The sequence below is a fragment of the Dendropsophus ebraccatus genome, chromosome 6 (genome assembly GCF_027789765.1).
Source record: "Dendropsophus ebraccatus isolate aDenEbr1 chromosome 6, aDenEbr1.pat, whole genome shotgun sequence".
NCBI lineage: Eukaryota > Metazoa > Chordata > Amphibia > Anura > Hylidae > Dendropsophus > Dendropsophus ebraccatus.
In genome coordinates, this window is record NC_091459.1 from 15,778,152 (window position 1) to 15,803,517 (window position 25,366).

At 43.5% G+C, this 25,366-nt stretch overlaps 1 protein-coding gene across 5 annotated transcripts in view; it reads right to left on the reverse strand.

Moving 5' to 3' along the window:
* Window positions 1-1,753: 1,753 nt before the first annotated feature.
* Window positions 1,754-25,366, reverse strand: part of FAM131A (family with sequence similarity 131 member A) — a 50,311-nt gene continuing 26,698 nt past the window's right edge. For 2 of the 5 annotated variants that reach the window (XM_069973458.1, XM_069973459.1), the window contains exons 2-5: window positions 7,989-8,082; window positions 6,524-6,706; window positions 6,002-6,130; window positions 1,754-2,903 (exon numbers count right to left, since the gene is read on the reverse strand). In XM_069973458.1, coding sequence (XP_069829559.1) covers window positions 2,500-2,903; window positions 6,002-6,130; window positions 6,524-6,706; window positions 7,989-8,058 — 786 coding nt within the window. In that variant the 5' untranslated portion in view covers window positions 8,059-8,082 and the 3' untranslated portion in view covers window positions 1,754-2,499. Of the gene's footprint in view, window positions 2,904-6,001; window positions 6,131-6,523; window positions 6,707-7,988; window positions 8,083-8,209; window positions 8,268-15,874; window positions 15,956-19,923; window positions 19,941-25,366 lie in introns of those variants that run through there. The other 3 variants (XM_069973461.1, XM_069973462.1, XM_069973457.1) reach the window with 3 other exon arrangements.

A 25,366-nucleotide genomic window follows, 5' to 3' on the forward strand; every position in this document is an offset into this window, starting at 1 on the left:
GCAGTCAGTGCACCACCATCTCCCATCCTGTACAGTGCTGGGGTGGGGGACTCTATTCAGTAAAGAATGAATGAGGAGTTGGTGACTACTGTACTATAATTGCTGGTTCTATTGCACATTTCTTGTGTATAATGTCCTGTACAGTATAGTATAGCAGTGTTATGTGCAGTATATAGTGCTGTTCTGTACTGCAGGGATTAGACTGGGCCCTATACAATGTAATAAATGACACTGTAGGTAATTATTGGTGGCTGCTGGAACCAGTTATACACTGTTACATTATTTCCTATGGGAAGACGCTGCTTGGTTTTCAAACTGCCCTCCTGAACCAATTAAGTTAGAGACCAGAGGTATTACTGTATTGAGAGTTTCACCTTTTTCTATGTTTTGGAGCCACTTCTGGTTTTGCTATTGACCAAATTACTAATTGTGAATCTAGCCACAAACTACATGCAAACCAACATATACTACTAAACAGTGTATGACCAATAAAGCTGGTAAACATAAATGGACCATAATGGCCTAACCCATCACATGAATACCTATAAAATTTATAAAATAACGACTCAGCAAGCATGCATTATGCAGTGGAAATCTAAAAACTAGAAAGTAAAAGCTATACTAAGTACTGAACTTGCATCCTTAAATGTCACTGTTGTTTGAAAAAACTTTTGACGTATCCCAGAGACATGCCAAAAGTTTTGATCAGTCCGGGTCTGAGTGTTAAGACCTGTACCGATTGTGAGAATGAGCCGGCAAAAGTCCACGCTAAGCACGTCCTCTCCTGTCTGTGTGTCACATGATCACTCAGGCTTTGATTGATTGTCTATGTAAGTCTATGGAGAGGTCCGCGCTGCAGCTTAAAGGAAACCTGTCACCCCCGGTGCCGGGGTGACAGGCTCCCGACCCCCCGCTACAGCCCCCTATACTCACCTGATCCCGCCGGGTCTCGCTTCTGGATCCGGTCGGGTCACGGACATATCAGCCGCTGCAGTCTGGCGCGCGCGCTGAGAGATGAGTCCAACGCTCATAGAGAATGACAGGAGAGTCCAGCGCTCCATCATTCTCTATGAGTGTTGGACTCGTCGGGCTGCAGCGGCTGATATGTCCGTGACCCGACCGGATCCAGAAGCGGGACCGGGCGGGATCAGGTGAGTATAGGGGGCTGTAGCGGGGGGTCGGGAGCCTGTCACCCCGGCACGGGGGGTGACAGGTTCCCTTTAACATGTTCTTTTCCCCACTCGTTCTCCGATCAGTATGGGTCCGAACACTTAGAACCGGACCGAACAAAACCTTTTTACAAACGACAGGTACACTTATAAGCGACTGTACAATCAGGTACATTCGCTTAACGTGCAGTATATCAATAGAACGGCGCTGGCACAGAGAAGCCGGTTCAGTTATCCATTTTTTGAACCGCAGCCCGATTCCCACACGCGGCACCGGTCTGTTACCGGGCACCGTCCCGGGCTAAGGCACTGGAGGTGGGCTGGGCCCCCAATGGGAGGAAACCCCCTCTGTGATGCGGCTTCACAAATTCTAATGAAGCCATGTCACAGAGGGGCTGGGGTTTCCACCCACTGGGGGCCCAGCCTACCTGATGATGGTATATTCGCTTTAGGTGAACCAAGACATTGTTATACATGATTTTGACAATTTTGAAAATGACATATTCAGGAGACATCGATTAAATAAAAACATAAACAATTGCCATTGTTTGCTTTTTATATATTTATATATACACAGCCGGTCATATATTTTCATAGACGCAGGAAAATGAGTTACAAACTTTTGATGTTACCGCACAAGACCTTCCAAGAGCAGCAAACAGACACGTACAAAATGCTAGAAAAGAAGGGTCTCCCCTGCACAACGCATGCGCCCACAGAGCCCACAGGGAGGAGGGTCCCCACAGTGTCACCGGAGCTCCACAAGTCCATGTCCAGTCCTGAGGCTGCACTAATGTCACAGAATCCATAACATACCCACATGTTCCTCACATCTGGAGCCTGGATTCTGCGGTGCAGAGAGAACCACAGAATTGCGAGTAGATCCAGGAGATGACGGGGACAAGCCGTGCTGCCACTGGTCCGAATCCAGAATTCACCACCGACACATAAATCAGGCTGAAGGTGGTATAAAGTGGGGTGCAACACATGCAGACAACAGGCCCTCCACTGAACCGCTGCCCTAGGGCAGGATCATGCAAAATAGAACAAACAGGCAATTAATTGTGGTAATATAAATTATAAAAAAAAAAGAAAGAAAAGAAAATTCCAAAAAATTCATAAATTAAAAAAGAAAAAAAAAATCTTAAGAAAATGGTTGAAATTAATAAACCAATAACTAAATTAAACACCTGGACAAAAAATGTAATGGCTTCATGAGTTAATGCCCTCTGATTAGTCCATGATTCTCTGAAATTAAGTGATACCATAATTCAGAAAAAAAAGGGAGACTGGGAAAGTGAGAGGGTGGCAGTGGCAGTTTGATGGTAAGTTAGGGTTGGTCCTCCTCATCTTCATCTAGTGATACTACACCAGAAGACACCACATCCGAGCCCTTCCTACGCAAGGTGAGCATCCCAGACCCTCGACTTAGTGTTGGGAAAGAAATCAGCTCGTCTTCGCTTGGACTTAAACAGGACTCGGAGAAGGACATGGAATATGAAGAGTCCTCACATTCCAGATCTTGGAGACGATCGTACGGACCTAGACCTGACTGTGGTTTTATGAGTAAGGACTCTTGCACAATTTGGGCTGGAGACCCCAAGAGCAGCTGTTCCTCATCTAAGCTGCAGAGACTTGAGCAAAGAGTTTCAGGAGACAGGGTGCGCGAAGAGTCGCTGTCGCAGCAGCATATACGCGAAGACACCAAATCCTTCTGGACAGGACTCAGGAAATCTACCGAGGGAAAATACAAAATAAATGACATACACCAACAGATAAGTAGTAATAATATTTATTATTATTATAGGGGGAGATTTATCAAACATTGGGCAAAGGAACAGTGGAGCAGTTGCCCATGGCAACCAATCATATTTCATTTTACAGAGGCCTTTATAAAAATAAAAGCAGCAATCTGATTGGTTGCTTTGGACAACTGCCCCAATGTTTTATAAATCTCCTCCATAAGGTTTATTTATACATCTTTAACAAAGTCCGCACCATTTCACAATGCGGTTCCTAAATGGAGGCTATAGTCCATCAATAACAAAGGTTTATATAAGAGCACAAACCAATACCAAACCAATACCAACCAATATTACCATCACTAGCTACCACTGGCTCAAAAGGAGAGTGGCGTCTTTAAAGACACTGGACAGTACTTACTAGTGACACCACCAATGAAGGGGGAAATCAAGCATTTAGATGCAGCTGTCAATTTTGACAGCTGCATCTAATTGCCTAATTAGCGGGCACAGTGATCGGACCATGCCCGCTAATAGCTGCGGTCCTGGGCTGCATGTAGCACCCGAGATCGCGGCGGTTCAGAGTGGGGTCGCCACGCCGTGCCCCTTGTGATGCCAGGACATAGATTTACATCCTGGGTCGTCTAGGTGTAAAGAGGTTATCCAGTTAACTTTTTTTTTTCTTTCAAATCAACTGGTTTCAGAAAGGTATACTGATTAGTCAATTACTTCTATTTAAAAATCAGCTGCTGTATGTCCTGCATGAAGTGCTGTTCTCTCCAGTCTGACACAGTGCTCTCTGCTGCCACCTCTGTCCATGTCAAGAACTGTCCAGAGCAGCAGCAAATCCCCACAGAAAACCTCTCCTGCTCTGGACAGTTCCTGACATGGACAGAGACAGTACAGGAACACAGGCGTTCAGGATAACCCAACATATAACATGTTCCAATAAAGCATCGGTATGGTACACAACATGTTCAAAGATTTATGTTGGATTGACAATGAGAGAATTTAAAATTATTTGTTGTTGGCAGGTTCAAAAAATGGGATGCGAATTCCATAAACTTCTATTGGCTAATTGTTCTGCAAATACAGTCCGCATTAGGACATGTCCTATTTTTTTTTGCCAAACAGATTGCAGATCTGTAAAACTAGAAATGAATGGGGCCTACATTTGTCTGTAATTTCCGGATCTGCATTTATGGGCAAATTTATGGAACTTGTGAATAAGACCTCAGGAAAAGCTTCAGGTACCATATTCCAGAGAAGTGGTGCAGCACAAGGAAAGTCTTGGACATGGAGATGGAGAAGTGTGGAGTATGGAACGTGTGAGTTTTGGAATGTTAAAAGAACAAAGATGTGTGGGACAGTCCACTACCTCTAATGATAATCAATAGAGAGGGCCGGCCTGGGGTGGGCCAGGTTTAGAGGTTTTAACAGGAAGGAAGTGACAAATTCTGGCAATATATCTGAGGTGCAGGGAACAAGAGTGTACAAGAGATTAGTTATAGAGAGAAAGGTCAGAGTCTAGCAAAAGCTTAAAGTGACACTGTCACCCCCTATTTACATTTTGACTGCTCTCCACAGGTGTAAAGGGTTAATGTTACAGCTTTCATTACTTATTTTATATCACACCTCATGGTGCTTGTTCTGGTAAAAAGTCGTTTTTATCACCTGTGGATTGGTATATGTGGGCGGGGCCTCGCGGCCTTTGTGCCACATCGCTCCGTCCCTAGTGCCACTTAGCCCCACCCCATCCGTGACGTCATCACCTCATAGGCCCCCGCCCCCTCGGCGGCCATTGGTGTGGGACAATCTGGGTGGGTTGGGCCTAGAGCTTTAGGCTGGCCCTTCCATTGGCTGCTGAGGGGGCGGAGCCTATACGGCGATTACGTCACGTATGGGGGCTAAGTGGTGCTAGGGGCGGAGCAATGTGGCACAAAGACTGTGAGGCCCCGCCCACATATCAATCCACAGGTGATAAAAACTACTTTTTACCAGAACAAGCACCATGAGGTGTGATATAAAATAAGTAATGAAAGCTGCAACATTAACCCTTTACACCTGTGGAGAGCCGTCAAAATGCAAATAGGGGGTGACAGTGTCATAAAAAGACACCAGACATGCTGCTTATGATGGACATAGGGATAGTCAGTAAGGCTATAGCCATCTTTACACCTATATTTTTCTTACTGTCTCAATCAATCTAAAATGGAATATGAATATGAATATGGAATTGTTTGGATTCTATAGCTCCTATGCAGAATTAGCATCTCCATAGTGACTGATAGAAAAAAATTCCATGTAGTGTAATCACTTTACTGAAATCCATGATGTCTGCAAAGCCCTTTGGGGTGTAAAGCTCCCCTCCTCCTTCTCTTTATATACCAATTACCCCTTTCTGTGACCAGCCATGGTAATAGCCAGTGTTAACTGAGTCAGACATCCTGCACATCCTGATCAAGAGTTCAAGCAAATGGCAGCCTTTCCTGTCGTAAAGAAATATGTTTGTTTTTAAAATATGTTTTTGTGGGTTCCCTCTTAGAGCCATACATGTGTATAAGTAGTGCACCTTAAAGAGGTTATCTGGGATTAGAAAAAGCACAGCTACTTTCTAGCAAAAACAGCGCCACCCCTGTCCTTCGCTTGTGTGTGGTATTACAATTTAGCTCCATTCACTTCAATGTAACTGAGCTGCAAACCCACACACAAACTGAGGACAGGAGAAGTGCTGTTTCTGGAAGAATTTGGCCATGTTCTTCTAAGCATGGATAACCCCTTTAATATTCTGACACATCTTATTCCTGCAGGCTTAAATTTAGGAACAGTGGGGGGAATTTATTACTAACATACCTGGTGTACACCAGGGAAAAGGCGCTGATTTTTTTGCTCCTTTTCCCTGCCGTATGCCTTGCTCGCCTAATGCGTGGAAAGGGGGCACGGAAAGGCGGGGAAGAGGCACGGTGTAAATCTACGCCGGCCCTGGAGCATGCAGCCACAGGTCTGTCAGATTTAGTTTAGTTTAGTTCCCCTTTAAGAATTTCCCCACAGTGTCTAAAATGCTGATTACAACCAAATGCAAAGACTGACCTGCAGGTTGGGAATGTTCCATAGAAGTTTGCAGATCCTCGTCATAAGAATCGTCTGTGGAATCTTCGCCATCGACGGACGACCAAGCGCGGAGTTTAGCTTCTGCTATAGCAAACTGCTCCGCTACTCCTGGTAGCACAGAGGAAAAGTGGAGGCAGAAGGAAAAGAGGGAGAAGCACAGAGAACAGGCACAGAGCAGAAGAGACAGCAGTGTCACATGGTTAACAAAGCACGAATGCAAGAAATAAAACCAGCGATAGGATATCGGAGCAAAAGCAAAGGGAAAGCGTCATGGTGCAGCCGCGGTGAGGAAAAGACCAGGAGAACGACATCACATTAGTAATGGAGGTTTTAGGCAGTAGAGGAGAAGAAGCATTTGGAGAGATGGCGGTACCGCGCAGAATCAGACAAGAGCAGTAAAAGCAGTGTAAAGTGTAGAAAACAATGAGAGAGCACAAGGAATTAGGGAGAGTGAGTGAAATATTCCAAAAATTCCATGAATTGCTTTTAAGTCTCTCTCACCTGCGGCAAACCTGGCCTCCTGCTCTCCTTCACTTAAATGTGAGTAAGAGTTAAAGTGAGTCTCCAAAGCGGCAGGGTTGTCACTGGGCTTGCTCCAACCTTTCCATTCAATGAGATGAGCGACGCGTCCCTGAGCCATTGCTGTAGGCTTGGTCACATGATCCTTTACCACCTGCGAGATTCCTGGTACAGGGAGAGAAGGCAGAGGACCCAGGTGTCTTAGTCTAATTATACGCACACATATCATAGTGTTTGTTTACAGCCATTTATACCTATGTGTATTCATTTTTTTTTTACATACAGAGCAATGCCCAACCACCACTCTGCTCTAAAAGCACAGGTCTGGCTAGTGTGTATATAGCTCTAATGCAGATGTATAAAGATATTATTGTGCATATGTACACTGTATAATATAGAAATGAGTAAAGAGCTGCTTGGTAACAATGAGCTGTCAACAATGGGAGGGAAAGATGGTCCGTAAATTTACACAATATTTAATTGGAAAAGACCTGCAAGTTTAAAGGGTTTGTTCACCAAAACAAGTTTCTTTCAAATATACTGGTGCCATAGATTTGTAATTTACTTCTATTAAAAAAAATCTTCCAAAGTCTTCCAGTACTTATCAGCTGTTGGATGTCCTGCAGGAAGTGGTATTATTTCCAGTGTAGCTTTCTATGGGGGATCTGCTACTGCTCTGGACAGTTCCAATGCATATCAGCTGCTGCATGTCTTGCAGAAAGTGGGGTATTCTTTCCAGTCTGACACAGCGCTCTCTGCTGCCACCTCTGTCCATATCAGGAACTGTCCAGAGCAGCAGCAAATCCTCATAGAAAACCTCTCCTTCTTTGGACAGTTCCTGACGCGGACAGAGGTGGCAGCAGAGAGCGCTGTGTCAGACTGGAAAGAATACACCACCTTCCGCAGGACATACAGCAGCTGATAAGTACTGGAAAACTTAAGATTTTTTTTTAAATAAAAGAAAATAACAAATCTCTGTTACTTTCTGGCACAATCTGGTTTGAAAGATTTTAAGATTTTTTTTTTTGGTGAACTACCCCTTTAACAGTTAGTTGAGATGTAAATGCCCCTTTAGGTCACTAATGTGTCTTCCTTCCAAGCATGTTAAACACAGTTACTGGGGTGTACAATATATACCACTTCAAAGTGAATTGTGCAATGCTTGGTCATATATATAATAATTAAAAAAAAAAATAATTAAAGGGATTTTTTTTTTTTAAAGGAAAAATGGATAAGTAAATAAAATAAACAAATTAATAATAAATATATATATATATATATATATATATATATATATATATATATATCTATCACAGAGGTAAGAAGAGATAGGGTTAGTCAGACCTTTACAGTCTAGGGAGTCTGACAGGTGCCTTATTGCAGAAATCAGATAACAATAAGCATCATTATATAATAAAAACAGAAAAGTGTATAAAAATGAACTCACCGTGCAGAGAGGAGCGAGCGAGGGCTGTGATCTCATGAATAGTGAGGGCTCGACGAGACTTGGGTAACATCTCACCAGTATCTTCAACATGTAACTAGTACAAAAGAAACCACGTTAGCGTGTAATGACGGAGACCTCCAAGAGACAGAGAGAAGGTTACACGGCCGAGTAACAGAATAAAACACTCATGGAATATGGGCAGCCGCGCGGCCGTCGCTTACAGGTAGCGTCTGCTCCTCCAGGTTCACTGCCATAGTGATAGAATAGAGTTACGGGGGTAACACTGGGGCATTTGTCAAATAACACAAGAGGATTGTTATTTCTTCACTTCACTCCCAGTCAGTCACAAGGGCAAAGATTCCGCTCTCCTGAAGACTGTGTACATGGAAAAACACATCCTCCAAGTTCGGCCACGTGACCCATCCTTAACAAATGCAGCTTTTAAAAAATAAAAAGCGCTTAGAGCTGAAAGGAGGGCATGTTTCCCGAGCATTGTTTCTGGGGAAGTCATAAACACAATCCCCCCCATCAGCCCACTGTCTCCATTCATTACAGCTCTATTAGAAGTCTATGGATACAGCAATCAGTCTCCTGCCTTACAGGCCCCGCAGGGCACGGGAGCCAGGCTTCCACCGCTCACCACAGGGGACAGCTCTTCATCTACTTAGAACGTCTCTCTTAACTGGAAATTTAAAAAAAAATGTTGCAGTTCGGAACTATTTCAGAGGGTGAAAGTCTATGGGGGACATTTACTAAGGAGTCTAAATTGTGTGATATATAATATAATATATAATGTAGCCCTGCCATAGTGAATGCATCTAAGTAAAAAGTTTAAAAAAAAGTAGCAAAAAGTAAAATAATAAAAATAAATTTTATATATATATATATATATATATATATATATATAAATATATTAAATTATATATATATTGTAATATATTATATATATATATATATATATATATATATATATATATATATATATATATATATAATTTGGTACTGACCAGACATAAGCCTGCACCAGTTTGTGCCACTTTTTAAAAATTCGCAAATGATAGATTAGGTGCAAATCCCAGATTAGGCTGGGTTCACACTACGTCATTGCAATCCGTTTTTCTTTTCATCCGCTTTTCAACGCATGCATTTGTGTGCAACCGTTTTGATCCGTTTTCCATTATAAAAAAAAGTATCAAAACCCATCCTTTTTTTTTAATGTACAAAAAATAAGGTCAGCTACGTTTTTGTGTACATTAAAAAAAACGGACGCGGTTTGATCCATTTTCTTTTATAATGGAAGTCAATGGATTCAAATGCATTTCTTTTTCCATCCGCTTTTCCATCTTTTTTTTTTTTTTTTCCAAAAATGGATGAAAAAAAACGTAGTGCAAGTCTTTTGGTGAATACTCAAAGCAGACAGATTTTTTTACAAAAAGTTGCATCTAACAAATATTCACCCGTCATATACTGGTTCATAAAACTGGGCAAAAAAATCCAAATATTCGCCTAAAAATAGGAGCAAAGCCCTTGATAAATCTCCCCCCTATGTGTCACATATTCTATGTCCACTTATTTGTCACAGACATGCTAGTAGAGCAGAGCAGTGATGCTGGTCTACTTTATAAACATAATACAATACTATTGTATCTATAGTTCAGGTTTCCTGTGAAACAGTGTATGATCTGAGGGGGTAAAGTGCCTCCTTGAGGAGAATCTGAGGTGGCACAGTAAGTAATATGGACCAGGCAATGCTTCTAAGAAAAAAAAATGCTAATTAGGGCTTCAGAATTAAAGGGGTACTCTGGCTTAAATAGCTATATAGATTTATTATTTACTTCTACTTAGAAATCTCAAGTCTTCCAGTACTTATCAGCTGCTGTATGTCCTGCAGAAAGTGGTGCGTTTTTTTTTTCAGTCGACACAGTGCTCTCTGCTGCCACCTTTGTCCATGGCGGGAATGGTTTTCTATGAGGATTTGCGGCTTCTCTGGACAGTTCCTGGCATGGACAGCAGTGGCAGCAGAGAGCACTGTGTCAGACTGGAAAGAATGCACCACTTCCTGCAGGGCATACAGCAGCTGATAAGTATTGGAAGACTGGAGATTTTTTATTTTTTTTTAAATAGAAGTAAATCCCAAATTCTATAACTTTCTGAAACATGATGATTTGTAAGAGAAAGATTTTTGCCAGACAGCTGACTCTCTAGTGCCACCTACTGTAGATGGCTAGCCTATAAATCAATATCCAACTAATAAAAAAAGTACTGAAACTTGGCTAGGGACCGACTAAACCAAAATCCAAAATTATTCCTTGTCATTTTTTAGGCTCTTTTATGGGTCAAATATTGATTTATACATAGAAGCTACCTCCAACAGGTGGCACTAGAGAGTCAGTTTCTTCCTTCCTAGGATCTCACATATGGCTTATGAAGAAACACATGTGGCACCACTTATCATTGTGCCCGCAGGTTGAGGGGCCATATCAAGGTATGAAGAAATGTAATGTCCTTTGCTTCATCAATCCATTAAATAAGGGATGGGAAATGTTCGGCCCTCCAGCTGTTGTAAAACTACAACTCCCATCATGTCTGTTCTGTACCAGCTGAAGGGCCAGAGGTTCCCCATCCCTGCATTAAACAGACCTTGAATGGTGAGAAATAAACCATATAAATGAAACAAAAACACACCATGAAACTCCACTTACACCACAGAGCAATGAACAAAGCAAGAAAATGGATGCGCATCTAATAAACTAACACTCCTGATCGGTACGGGTGTGAACACTCAGACCTGTGACATGTCAAAAGTTTTTATAGGATGACAGGTACACTTTTCCAGTTACTTATCAGCTGCTGTATATCCTGCAGGAAGTGATGTATTCTTTATAGTGTGACAAAGTCCTCTCTGCTGCCACCTCTGTCCATGTCAGGAACTTTCCAGAGCAGTAACAAATCCTCATAGAAAACCTCTCCTGCTCTGGACAGAGGTGGCAGCAGAGAGCACTGTGTCAGACTGGAAAGAATTCCCCACTTCCTGCAGGACATACAGCAGATGATAAGTACTGGCAGGCTTTACATTTTTTGATAGAAGTAATTTACAAATGGTGTAAAATAGTAGCAGCGTGACACTGTGACATAGTAAGATGGTGAAGTGTTAGTGGGCCTCACCATCTGTGAAAGTCCATGCAAAGATAGTTTACTCTTCATATGTCACTTAAACTCTGCAGAACATTAAAAAAAGTAAAAAAAATAATAATGTTCTTAAACCAGAGATTGGTACAGCCGGGGAAAGGACTGTGCAGCTTAGAGTGACCTCTGTGAGGACTGCCTCCCCAGCTGTAGCTCTACCTCTAGCCTGTATGGATTTTCTACATAGTGCGAGCTGCTCAGGTTCAGAATTAGTGTTGAGCGTACTTCATGTAAGTGTCTGGGTTCGGCAACTTCTCTGTACCCGAATTTAAAGGGGTTTTCCACCTAAAAGCTAAAAAATGTAATGCTCCCTAAGTCCCCCTGAGTATTTTGAGCCGTCTCCTGTCTTTCTAGCTGCTGCCATTCCTGAGTTACAAGTTTTTCTAAAAGCCGATCTATATCCAAGATGGCGCCAACCAGGAAACTACATTTCCCATCATGCATCTCCCTGATTGGTCGGTTTACGTACTCGCCCCCTTAGCTTTCTTTCCTGCCCACTGCTGTCATTATTATTGTAGAGTAAACACAGGACGTTTTTTTTTCACAGATTTGTCAACACATTACCCCAGTATGTATTCTATACTAGCTGATGATGTAGCAGAGCTGACGTGCACATGGTGTAGCTATGTACTGCATAACGGGCACCTGTTTACCAGGGGTGGGGGGTGTAGTGTAGGTTTAGATCTCTGCTTGCTGACTGTGAATGAAAACATTGTAGTTCCATCCAGACTCTTAAGAACATCCATAAAACTTACAAAAATACAGAGATATGACACTAAGACAGGTACATATGCCTGCATTCACTGACAGCAAGCAGAGATAGAACATTCTCTAGCAGTGATCTGGTGCATAAAAATGAGGCAGATGACTCTTCAGATGGTCGGGTTACCAAGTCAATAGACAGCTGACGCGGCCCCCAGAGAGGGGATCACATGTCAGAGAGGACACAAAAAAGATGATTTTAGACATCCAGAGCGGGTAAATATGAGAAAAAAACAGGGAAAGGGTGCAAGAAGGTTATACATGTATATTAGACATAGGGTGGCATTGGGAATATTGTTTTTGTTACCCGGATAACCCCTTTAACCCCATGTCTCTGGAGAAGGTGGAGGAAGCCTGAGGGCTGCATGAAAAACAAGGATTCCCAGGTTTTCCGGGACTTCCTTGGGCAGCATCCAACTACTCCAAACACAGGGAGTTAGATGCCCAGTATTTGGACTCTGAGAAGTTGCAAAACCAAGACACTTTCATGAAGTTCGCTCAAAATAATTTAGAATGAAATCTGTCAGACCTGTCCAATTGGCTTAGTGTCCAGCTACTCTCCTGAACGATCATTTAAGCTGATTTATGAACAGAGGAGAAGCTGAGCAAAAAAAGAAAAAAAAATTATTTAAACTTTTGCCCAGTGAGGAAAAAAGAGAAAATCACAATAGACAAATGCATGACTAAGAACCCCTCCCCCTTCCCACCAACCACCTCTTCTAAGTCACTCCCCTCCCCGTTCCCCCCACCACCACCCACCTCTTCTAAGCCACTCCCCTCCCTCTATCCCACCACCACCCACCTCTTCTAAGCCACTCTCCCTTCCCACCACCCACCTCTAAGCCACTCCCCCTCCCCACCACCAACCTCTTCTAAGCCACTCCCCTCCCCACCACCCACCTCTTCTAAGCCACTCCCCTCCCTCTTCCCACCACCCACCTCTTCTAAGCCACTCCCCCCCACCCACCTCTTCTAAGCCACTCCCCCCCAAGTGTCATATACTAATGCGGCAGTCCAAAAAAAAAATTAGTAGAAAGCCTTTCCTGCAAACAATTATAAAAGGATTCACCCAAGATTTCATAAATAATAAACCAACAGTTCAGGACGGATAAGTAACTCGATGGCGCAGCCTCACCGAGTGGCACAGTGGACCAACCCACTAAAAATATTTCTTTAGAAGTACAGAGACTCTATTCCTGGGGTATCTATCTAGGACCCCCAAATCTTTACAAACTTGGACTCAACTTTAGACTATGTACAAACTGGGTTCTTATGTAATTGGCTTATCTTCAGTAATTCCCCCAATGTGCTTCAGAATTGGGTAAGACCTGAACACTGCATCCGCACCCTCAGGTTTTCAATTACATACAAATATAGAAGCTTGTCAGCAGTAAAAGCCCCCCTGGTCCATCTAGTCTGCCCTTTTAGTATTTCCCTCCTTATTATATTAAGCCCCTATTACATGGAGAGGAGCAAATAAGCGATGTCAGTGCTCGCTTGCTCCTCGCTTCCCGCTCGCTGCTGGCGCTATAACATGTGCTGGCAGCGAGCGTGCGAGTGCAGGGGGGGGGGCACGAGGAGCTGTGGGGGGGCTGCCCGGGTGATCGCTTCATTGTCCGGGCAGCTCATAGCAGATAGCAGCGGTCTGCTGCTGCCACTTCTATTGCACGGAGCAACAACAGCAGCAGATCGCTGCTACATTAGTTGTTTGTCTTTGAACATGTTGAAAGACAAACGACAGCAACGATCAGTCGACATTGTTCATGTCGGCTACTCGTTGTCTTCTATTTTCAGTCTGACACACTGCTCTCTGATGACATCTCTGGCCGAGACAGGAACTCTGTCTCGGTTTTCTATGAATCCCTATAGAAAACCTCTCCTGCTCTGGACAGTTCCTGTCTCGGCCAGAGAGGTCAGCAGAGAGCACTGTGTCAGACTGAAAATAAAACATTTCCTGCATGACATACAGCAGCTGATCAGTACTGCAAGACTTGAGATTTTTTAATAGAAGTAAATTACTAATCTTTATAACTTTCTGACACCAGTTGATTTGAAAGAAAACGATTTTCGCTGGACACACCCTTTAATGAATTTGTTTACCAAAAATGACTTCTTACCCTCAAAATACAGCACTAAATTCTAGGCCACTAGGTGGCTCCTTTCTGCAATCTGCTGTCCACTGCCTGTCATGCAGGGAAATCTGTCTCCAAGCAAGACAGAACACAGGAAGTGGGAAAAACCATGAGAGCCTGAGACGTATACCTGCAATATGTGAGTCTCTAGATCATCCGCACTCTCCATTAACAGTGGAGGCATTCCTCTCATCCTAGCATCAGCACAGATTACACGCTGCTGTTTCTGTCCTTTTTACTCAAATAACACACTGCAAACCCAGTCAGTAATCCCCTTACCTCCACATGCCATCTATAGTTGTGTATCTTGTAAATCATACCCCAGCACAGCACAGCACCTATATGACTACTGTTTGCACACACCTCTGCCCTGGGCCCAACTCCCTCGCTAGAGCCCCGGATACCTACCCCATCTCACCAATTAAGTCCTGACGCCCCACTTTTCTCTGGTTTAGAGGCTGGAACGGTCCTGCTGTAGGATTAAAGGGGTACTCCAGAAATTTTTTTTTCTTTTAAATCAACTGGTTTCACAAAATAAAATTCATTTGTAAATTACTTCTATTAAAAAAAATCTCAAGTCTCCCAGTACTTATCAGCTGCTGTGAATCCTACAGGAAGTGGGGTATTCTTTTTCTGGTTTGACACAGTACTCTCTGCTGCCACCTCTGTCCATGTCAGGAACTGTCCAGAGCAGCAGCAAATCCCCATAGAAAACCTCTCCTGCTCTGGACAGTTCCTGTCTCGGACAAAGGTGGCAGCAGAGAGCAATGTGTCAGACTGGAAAGAATACACCACTTCCTGCAGGACATACAGCGGCAGATAAGTATAGGAAGACTTCAGAATTTTAAATAGAAGTAAATTACAAATTTCAATAACTTACCTTCATCCTCGGCCCCATTCCGATGGAGCTACTTTAGTGCTCCATGGTCTGGTGAGACTGTTAGAAGCACTGTCCGCCACCATAGCCTTCCCCCTCCCCGTCACGCTTAATTATGATGATAGATCGGCGCTATGGAGGCGACCAGTGCTCCTAACGGTCTCACCAGACCAAGGAGCACAAAACTAATTCCATTGGAACGGGGCCGAGGATGAAGGTAAGAGACAAAGCTTCCTCCTCGGCGTCTCCTGTGCAATAAGGACATATCAGGTCAGATTCGTGTAATCTACCGATAGTTCCCCTTTAATCTTACGACTGATTGGTGTATAAATATGCGGTTCGATTCTAGTGTCATTTAAAAGGGATAAAAGCAGATGGTCCCATGTCACTAGGAGGAATAACACGCTCAATCCAAGACATTATTTCATCCATTATATAGTGCGCTGAAACACATGACAGCAAGTACTTTTTGATGATTATGGACGTAGATTTAATGCCTCCACTTTGGTTTCCTAAACTACAATGCAGATTTTATTGCAAATGAATGTAATTCAATAAAAATGTAAATATGCTTCCGTGATTTTTGAACTTTAGAACTAAACCACATATGAATACACTCAAAGGCAGGGGTAGGGAACCTTGGCTCTCCTGCTGTGGCAAAACTACAACTCCCATCATGCCTGGACAGCCAAAGCTTTAGCTTTGGCTGTCCAGGCATGATGGGAGTTGTAGTTTTGCCACAGCTGGAGAGCCAAGGTTCCCTATCCATGCTCTAAGCTATCGTAGCCCCCGTGTAAAATAATACTAAGACAAAGTAGTATGGCAGAAAGTAGCCTTGGTGCTGGATGGATTGGTGGGCACAGAAGACAAATGGCACAGACACAGAACAATGCACTTCAAATACGGATCATGGAACCCAGTGCACATACCACTACCCCAGAATTGCCCAAACTTTTGGCCGTTCCTCTGGTCTGCTGCAGATCTTCCCAACTCAACACACACGCGTTGCTCTGTTAGGGAGAGAGAGGAATGCATATAGTGCTCTGCAATGTAATGTGCCAGGAAAAGACAGAAAGGCAGTTCATGCTATGCAACAAAAAAAGGGGGGAGCGCAACATGCGCTGCACTTTTCCATCACATACAGTTTTATAACAGGTGGTGCTCAACTCCCGATCTCCCCCTCCTTCCACCTACTCATTGAGAGCCAACATCAACAAGGTGAATTTCTATGGAAACCTCAGCGTGGAGAGAATCTCCCAGGATACAAAGAGAACACGTCAGGTGGGGGGGAGAGAGAGAGAAAAATAAATAAGGGGGGAGATAACGCAAAGAGAGAGAGAGAGGGAGAAGAGGAGGCGGAAAAGAGCGGGGAAAGGTTCGCTTGTCCCAAATCAACAGGTGTATTATACTGTAAATTGTATATATATATATATATATATATATATATATATATATATATATATATATATAAATTTATTTTTTATTTTTACTAGAACCCAAAATACTAATATTAGGCAAAATGCAAAGATAAGCAGCATCCAAGGGCAGCCTGCCTCGCCGCTCAACAGCAATTTCTTAGTGATCATAAAGCATGCTAGAAAGCCGGCACTGAAAGTCATAGCGCAGGTAACAGATGTGCCATTCATTTCTCGATTTAGAGCTTATTATTACCTCTAAACCAGGGATGCGGAACCTTCGGCCCTCCAGCGGTTGCAAAACTACAATTCCCACCATGCCTGGACAACCCAGGCATGATGGGAATTGTCGTTTTGCAACCGCTGGAGGGCCGAAGGTTCCCCATCCCTGTTCTAAACTGACAGTAGTCTTTCTTTACTATACGATAAACCTTATAGAAGTAGTACATGAGAAAGCACAGCGCAATATGTCACAAAGACGACTCTCCCAGGAGCTGTTCCCACTCTCTGTGTCAGCACATGCTCAGATATACTTCCAGTTTAGGTGAATACAGTTATGATTCTATAAAGGAGAACACAATCTGAAAACAGGCCAAGATAGCATCATGCCAAAAAGCTGTACAAACCTTTGCTGCCTGCTTTTGCATGCAATAAAATACATAATCAAAATATCATATATTTTTTTATTTTTTATTATTTTTAATATCAAATATAAAAAACATACCTCAAACAAACAAAACTCTTTACAGGAAAACCCCACATTAAGCTCAACTAATCCGTCATTCAAAGGAGTCAAAAGAAATATTGTATTAGAGCAAGGGTAATGTCTATAGATACTTAACGCCTCAGAAAATATCTAACCACATTCCTTCATGTACACCATTCAGGTATACTGTGGGCCAATGTGGGTAGACCCCCTCCCTATCAACCAAACATCCAAAAAACCTTAATCAAAATATCATATTAAAAGGAGAAGTCTGGAGTCGGCCTTTTTCTTTTTTATTCCCAAAAGAGCCGGGGAGGAGGTGGCTAAACATAACAACATGCACCTACCTCCCCGGCTGCAGCGATGGGGTCCGCTGTCCTCTGCTCCGGTTCCCGATCCCTCTGCCCCGGTTCCCGATCCCTCTGCCGCTTCCTGGTCTGAGCAGGGACTGTGTCGTGATGTTTTAGGCCTACTCAGCCAGTTGGCGCCCAACGCGCAACTCCCCTACAGTCTCTGACTGGCTGAGTGGGCCTGACACGTCACAACACAGTCCCTGCTCAGACCAGGAAGCGGCCAAGGGACCGGGAACCAGAGCGAAGGACAGTGGACCCCCCGGACTTCTCCTTTAAAATATGTTACAGCTAGAGATGAGCGAACCTCGAGCATGCTCGAGTCCATCCGAACCCAATCGTTCGGCATTTGATTAGCGGGGGCTGCTGAAGTTGGATAAAGCTCTAAGGTTGTTTGGAAAACATGGATACAGCCAATGACTATATCCATGTTTTCCACATAGCCTTAGGGCTTTATCCAACTTCAGCAGGCACCGCTAATCCAATGCCGAACGACCGGGTTCGGATAGACTCGAGCATGCTCCAGGTTCGCTCATCTCTAGTTACAGCATTACTGTCATTAAAAAAAAAAAAAAAAAAAAATTGTAACCCCCCCCCCCCCCTCCACGATTTCTAGATCAAGCCAGGAGATCTGTAACCATCTAAATCTCATTGATTCAGAACTACATTTTGTAAGAGTCTTTTAAACAGCACTCTTGTGTCTAGGGTGGTGCTCGTAGTAAGAAAAAATTTCAATAGTATTATAAAAGTTCATTCTTGGCACTCACCATCATGCTTCATAAATTTTATTCTAGAATGACAACAGGATGTCTTGACAGTTGAGGAAGGCTTGACGCCGAAACGTCCTGTTGTCGTGTCCTGTTGTATATTTCTTAATGTAAAATTTATGAAGCATGATGGTGAGTGCCGAGAATGAACTTTTATTGAACTCCATTTTATGAAATGAGAGGAAGTTTGCACATTTGTAGAGAGATCATGCAATTTTGTCAGTTTTCTACTTTGGTTCTATACAAAATGGAGCCACAATTCTGCCATGTGCATGAGGTTCTTCTTACATCATGTCCAGGCTGTGTGTATGATGTGCCCATAGATTACCTTATTTCTTTTCGGTATTTGTTAGGCGGGTGTAATGCATTTTTTTTGTAAATCTGTGCCGGATCTGCGCTATAGGGGCGGCCAGTGCTCCTAATGGTATCACTGCACCATGGAGCAAACTACTAACTGCAGGAACAGCGCCAAGGATGAAGATAAGAGACATACAGTACCTTTCTTCTCTGTGTCTCCTGTGCAATAGGGACATATCTGCAGGTTAGATTGGTCTTACCTGCTGATAGTTCCCCTTTAACCCAATAAAGGTCCAGCAGGAAGCAACAATCCTATCTTTATGTTCTCCATTCTCTCTGAACCCACTTCTGGCTTTGGCTCAAAAAAGCATAAAAACGGCAGCTTTTTTCAAAACTCGTATGTGTGCCACCGGCCTTATATCTTATCATTTTATGTTCACCATAACACTCCTACAATCCCTAAAATGGTTGTAGGAAAAAGGAATGGATGAGAGATGAAGAAATCCCGGGGCTGGCTTAACCTCCCAGCTCGATTTTAGCAGAACTATCTGAATTGTGTGGTTGCCTCAAGATTTTCCACACCAGATGGTGTCAGAGGAATAGAGGGATCAGGCATATAGAATTTACGGGCCCAATCTTACCCCACTATATGAACCTCAGCTTGACGGAGCATTCTGTATGGGGAGATCAGGAGAGACTGCTATGGGCTGAACAGGTGTTCGTCTGACAGCTGGCCGACATAGCCTACATGCTACATTGACAATTCTGCTGGTTACCAATGAAAACAGAAATGCTTGCAGTGGTGGGAATATTGCCTATGCAGCTTATTTAGCTGCACATGGGCCTAAAGGCCAAGGGCCCCCAACACTGCAGATTCTCTCTCCTTTGAGGTAACAATTTTTGTGTCCAGTAGGTGGCAGCATTAAACTGTGATGCTACCTACTGCTGGCATTACCACACCACAAGACTAGGTAGCTGCGGGCTGCTGGCAAGTAAAGGAGGAAGGGGGCAGTAAAGACTAAAAGATGCAACTTGCAACCTAAAGGTGCTGAGTGCACTTTAAAGGGGTTATCCAGCACTACAAAAACATGGCCACTTTCTTCCAGAGACAGCACCGCTCTTGTCTCCAGCTTGGGGTGGGTTTTTGCTGCTTAGTCCCATTGAAATGAATGGAGCTAATTGCAAACCGCACCTGAACTGGAGACAAGAGTCATGTTGTCTCTGAAAGAAAGTGGCCATGTTTTTGTAGCACTGGATAACCCCTTTAAAAGTCAGAGGCTATAGCTCTGCTGGTTGCTGCCTCAGAAGTTTATGGTCCGCTTTAGGGGAGTATGTGAAAGTGGGATCAATGGGTGTCCTGCATAGGAATACAAGTAGGATAGGTGATCAAAAAATGTCTTCGGACTAGTGACAAAATGCTGAACAGATCGGTGTATTACTTACATCATTCTGTTTAGCTGTTCTTCTAATATGCAGGAGAACAGGATTCTTGCCACACCCCTCCCCCAGCTGCTGATTGACAGTTGACTGCTTGTATACACCATGGATAGATAACTGCCAATCAGCAACTTGTGGGCGGAGTTTTCTGCTTCTCATGAATATTGAGGACTACTGAGCTCACGCACTTAATGGAGAGGACAACTTATTGTCCATGGTATTCAGGAGAATATCTATGGATTAGCTGCACAGAACAATGTAAGTGATAAATCATTATATTCAGTTTTATCCCCTTAATTGTTCATGACTCAGTTCCTTTGATCCTCATGCTAAACATTCCTGAATAAATTGGCAACTGGGCGGTACCATTTCGCTTGTCAAAGGGTTGTGTCTTCAGTCTGGTATTGTAAGCACTGATTACATGTCAGACAGTAGTGTAGGGACCCCCCACCCCCCCAAACTGAGAACACCCATTTATCACATATACCTATGTTTCCTTGCTACCAATAATCAGTGTTACTAGAGGGGGGCTTTAGGGTAGGTATATAAAAACATATACTCACAGAGCCAATCCTCTACGCCTAGTCCCACTGCAGTCTCAGTCTAAATCAGGGGTAGGGAACCTTGGCCCTCCAGCTGTTGCGAAACTACATGTTCCAGGCATGCTAAGAGTTGTAGTTTTGCAACGGCTGGAGGGCCAAGGTTCCCTAACCCTGGTCTAGACAGTAGGATGAGCCAGATCAAATAACTGTTTGGCCGAAAAGGCACTTCCTTGTGTCGGACCAAAGACCAGGCAGTGCTGCATGGCAGAACAAGGCTCTGTGGGAACGGCAGCACCTGGGAAATTGGGGTACTCGAGTTAATGTTTTTGTTTTAACTCCAGCCGTGTAAAAGAAATATTCCCTAGACAACTCATGACAGATTCCCTCTAAAAAAATACTAATTATATATGGTGGTCCAAAAGTAGGTGGACAGTATGCCTGATAGCGTTGTAAAGGGGGAAATTTATCAAACATGGTGTAAAGTGAAACTGGCTCAGTTGCCCCTAGCAACCAATCAGATTCCACCTTTCATTTTCCAAAGAGTCTGTGAGGAATGAAAAGTGGAATCTGATTGGTTGCTAGGGGCAACTGAGCCAGTTTTACTGTACACCATGGGGGAGATTTATCAACCATGGTGTAAAGTGAAACTGGCTCAGTTGCCCCTAGCAACTAATCAGATTCCACCTTTCATTCCTCACAGACTCTTTGGAAAATGAAAGGTGGAATCTGATTGGTTGCTAGGGGCAACTGAGCCAGTTTCACTTTACACTATGTTTGATAAATCGCCCCCCATGTTGGATAAATCTCCCCCAGGCCTATTACACATAATGTCCACCTACTTTTGGACATTTTATGTCAGGAGTCAGTGTGCCTAATAATTTCACATTGGCACCTCCATTTTCCGGATTGGGTTTAGAATTTACACAATCTTGTCCGCCTCTTTACAGCTGCATGAATATACCAATCATATTGCATATCGATGTAGACAGCAAGTTAATTACCATGTTTTCCTGCCACAGAATAGGTAGGCCTTTTTATATGGTATCTGCCGTTATAGTAAGATACACAATTTGTAGGCCCCTTTCTACATCAGGATGGTAATAAAACATGCTATAAAACATGGCCGTATTAACAGCGATGCCATAAATGATGCGAAGGTGACATATTGTCTCTTGTAACATGGCAGTAAATCCTAGAGGATTTAATAAGTAACTGCAATTTCAATCTTTTTCCCATAGATCAATAGCGCAAGTGCTTCTGAAATACTTTTTATATATCTGCTGGTAGAAAAGGTCTCCGTTTATCTCACTCACTTTCCTCCTCACCTTACTGCATTCACTGAGCGCCTACACTCAGTGCATTGGTAAAATCTTAAACGAGTAGTTCACAAAAAAAAATTCTTTCAAATCAACTGGTGCCAGAAATTTGTAATTTAATTCTATAAAAAAAAAATCTCAAGTCTTCCAGTACTTATTAGCTGATGTATGTCCTGCAGGAAGTGGTGTATTCTTTCCAGTCTGGAGAGCAGGAGAGGTTTTCTATGGGGATTTGCTGCTGCTCTGGACAGTTCCTGACACGGACAGAGGTGGCAGCAAAGAGCACTGTGTCAGACTGGAGAGAATACACCACCTCCTGCACCATACAGCAGCTGATAAGTACTGGAAAACAGGAGATTTTGTAATAGAAGAATTACAAAAAAAAATAAAAAATAAAAAATATATATATATATATATATATATATTTGTGTGTGTGTGTGTGTGTGAACTACTCCTTTAAGAAGCAAAGATGAGGTCAGATTATCATCTTTTTCACAGATCAGCTGCGCTCCAGAGAAGTCCATAGACAAGAGGAGGTAGCAGGTGCAAATCCAGTTACAATGCTACCGCTTCTACCACATATTCTATCACACTTTAGCACTGGATTCACAGTAACACTGATTGGGACTGCTCTATAATGTCCTCTGCTGCTGCTTCTCAAAGAGTGTGAGAAGCAGCATGTCCTCTTTTTGAGAACTGCATGAGACATTATATCATCCAGTCACTACTTACTAAGTTCAGAGAAGACTGTTAGAGAAAACTGCTGATAAATGCAGGCAAGTCTAGCGTCAGCACAGTCCCAGGGCCCACAGCGCCTTTAGGGGTCCAGGGAGGGAGAGCGGCCCGGTGTTCTAATGTTCAGCCTGCTCGCTGTAGTGCAGGGTGAGGGGCTGAACATCAGAAGGCACAGGAGACGGAGCAGGATCTGCACAGTGAGAGAGAGGCGTGAAGGACCTGATCACATGACCCTAAGGGGTCCTATTCCACGGACCGATGGAGGCCCGATCAATAATGTAAACAAGCACTGATCTGCTAGATCGGCGCTCGTTTTCTGAGCCTATTACACAGCCCGATAATGGTTTAGCGAGGGCTGCAGGGACATCGTTACTGATGTCCTTGCAGCCCTTGTTTAAACACAATACCTAAACATTTTGCAGGTCTTCTCCTGCGCTCCTTCTTCCTCCTGGTCCCATGTGCAGCAGCTTCGGAGCGGCCAGTGATTGGCTGAGCAGTCTGTCAACTCAGACAGGCTGCTGCGCGCGGGAACGGGAGGAAGAAGGAGCGCAGGAGAAGACCTGCAAAATGTTTAGGTAAAGTATGGTGCTTGTGGAATCGTCGGTTGCCTGCCATGCATCGCTATTACACGCAGCGATGCGCGGGTGGTGCGCGATGCTTTTAGGTTTGAACCTAAATAAACTATTATTGATCGCTGTCTCTATTACACGGAGCGATAATCGGCCAAATCGGGCCGGTTCGGCTCGTTATCGCTCCATGGAATAGGCCCCTTAGTGTGTTAGTCTGTCAGTGTCTGTGTCAGTCAGTGTCTGTGTCAATAATGTGTGTTTGTGAATGTTAGTGGTGTCTGAAGTGATTGTGCATAGTGTGTGGATGATGGGTACATAGTAGAAGGATGAGGGGCCCGCTGAGCCCGAGGGCCCGAAAAAAACCTGAAGCCGGCCCTGAATGCAGGATACAAGTCATATAATGGTTAAATAGACAGCAATTCTTTCATGTGCATACATAAAACAGCTTATTCTGAAAAGTCACTTGTTATACTTTGAACATGCTTGCTCATGCAGGCAATTGCGGCATCACAGGTGCTGAATTTGTCAGTGCATTGTAACAGTGTGCAGAGCAAGGAAAACCATGTGTCACCTCTAGGAACTCCTGGCTCTCCGACGGGACTCGTAGATTAAACCCTCGTACAAGGTACGGCCTTTTCTGGTGATAAAAAGCAGCGCCGCACCTCCCCTCACGCCACTCCACTTGCAGAGCATTCACTGGATGGGAACACGCAGGAATTAGTGAGGACAAGGAGATAGAACAACCAGGGGCAGATAGAGGCCCCCCTTAACCACACGACCTGGTGCTGGTGGTACTGGCATGCAGTGATATACAGTTTGGATTGACTGTCAGATTGTGAATGGCAGCCGGACAATTCATAGGTAGCAAAGCAGGGTCTTTTGGAGAAGACAGAAGAGACAGAGACACGTTTAGCACAAAAGACAAGAAAAAAAGCTATAGGGCATACATGATCATGTTTTAAAGAAGGCACGGGGAACCTTCGGCCCTCCAGCTGTTGCAAAACTACAATTCCCATCATGCCTGGACAGCCTTCGGCTGTAAAGGCATGATGGGGGTTGTAGTTTTGCAACAGCTGTAGGGCCGAAGGTTCCCCATCCCTGTCTTAGAGATATATGCACTCACTACGACCTACAGTCTGTGAAGCAACAGGACTAAAACTAATACAAAGAAAGCACTTTTGTCCTTTAAAGGGCAACTCCAGCAAAAAAAGAAAAATCTTTCTATCAAGGCACTGGAGGTCTACTCAGCCTCCGTCTTTGGAGGGATGGTTTGAGGACATTACCCACATTCAACATACGAAAAAATTACTGTCATCTTCTCCCCAAGGAAGCCACAAAATACACAAACACATGGTACCGTTGGTCATAATATCATCTTCCAGGTACAGAAGCATTTCCTCTTAAAGGGGTACTCCTGTGAAGATCTTTTTTTTTTCCTCCCCCAAATGAATTGATTTCAGAAAGTTATATAGATTTTTAATTTACTGCAAGAAGTGGTGTATTTTTTTAAAGTCTGACACAGTGCTCTCTGCTGCCACCTCTGTCTGTAAAAGGAACTGTCCAGAGCAGGAGAGGACTTCTATGGGGATTAGCTCTTGCTCAGACAGAGGTGAACCGAGAGCACTGTGTCAGACTGGAAAGAATACATCAGGTTCTGTAGGACAGGCAGCAACTGATAAGTACTGGAAGACTGGAGATTTTTTTAACAGAATTCATTTACAAATCTATATAATATTCTGAAACCAGTTGATTTGAAAGAAGCTGGAGTACCCCTTTAAGCCCCCTTCACACCGGTGGCATCCACTCACACTCTACCATTCCTGACGCAATCGCTGTAGCCACGACATCCGGGACAGGGTGAGGCATTTCTTCACTATATCCCTGTCTTTGCCTTGATCAACTTATCTTTTCTCTCTTCTCTTTTTCATGACTTCCTTTATGTTTGCTCTTCAAGGGGTACTCCAGCAAAAATCTTTTTTTTTTCTTCAAATCAACTAGTTTCCGAAAGTTATATAGATTTGTAATTAACTTCTATTTAAAAATCTTCAGTCTTCCCATACTGACACAGTGCTCTCTGCTGCCACCTCTGTCCATGTCAGGAACTGTCCAGAGATTTTTAAATAGAAGTAAATTATAAATCTATATAACTTTCTGAAACCAGTTGATTTGAAAGAAAAATATTTTCGCTGGATAACCCCTTTAAGGCAACATACCCTCAAGACAGAAGGCATGTTGCCTCTGAATTATGGTAGTACCCTTCTCTGAAATGTAAGTATCAATGCTTAGG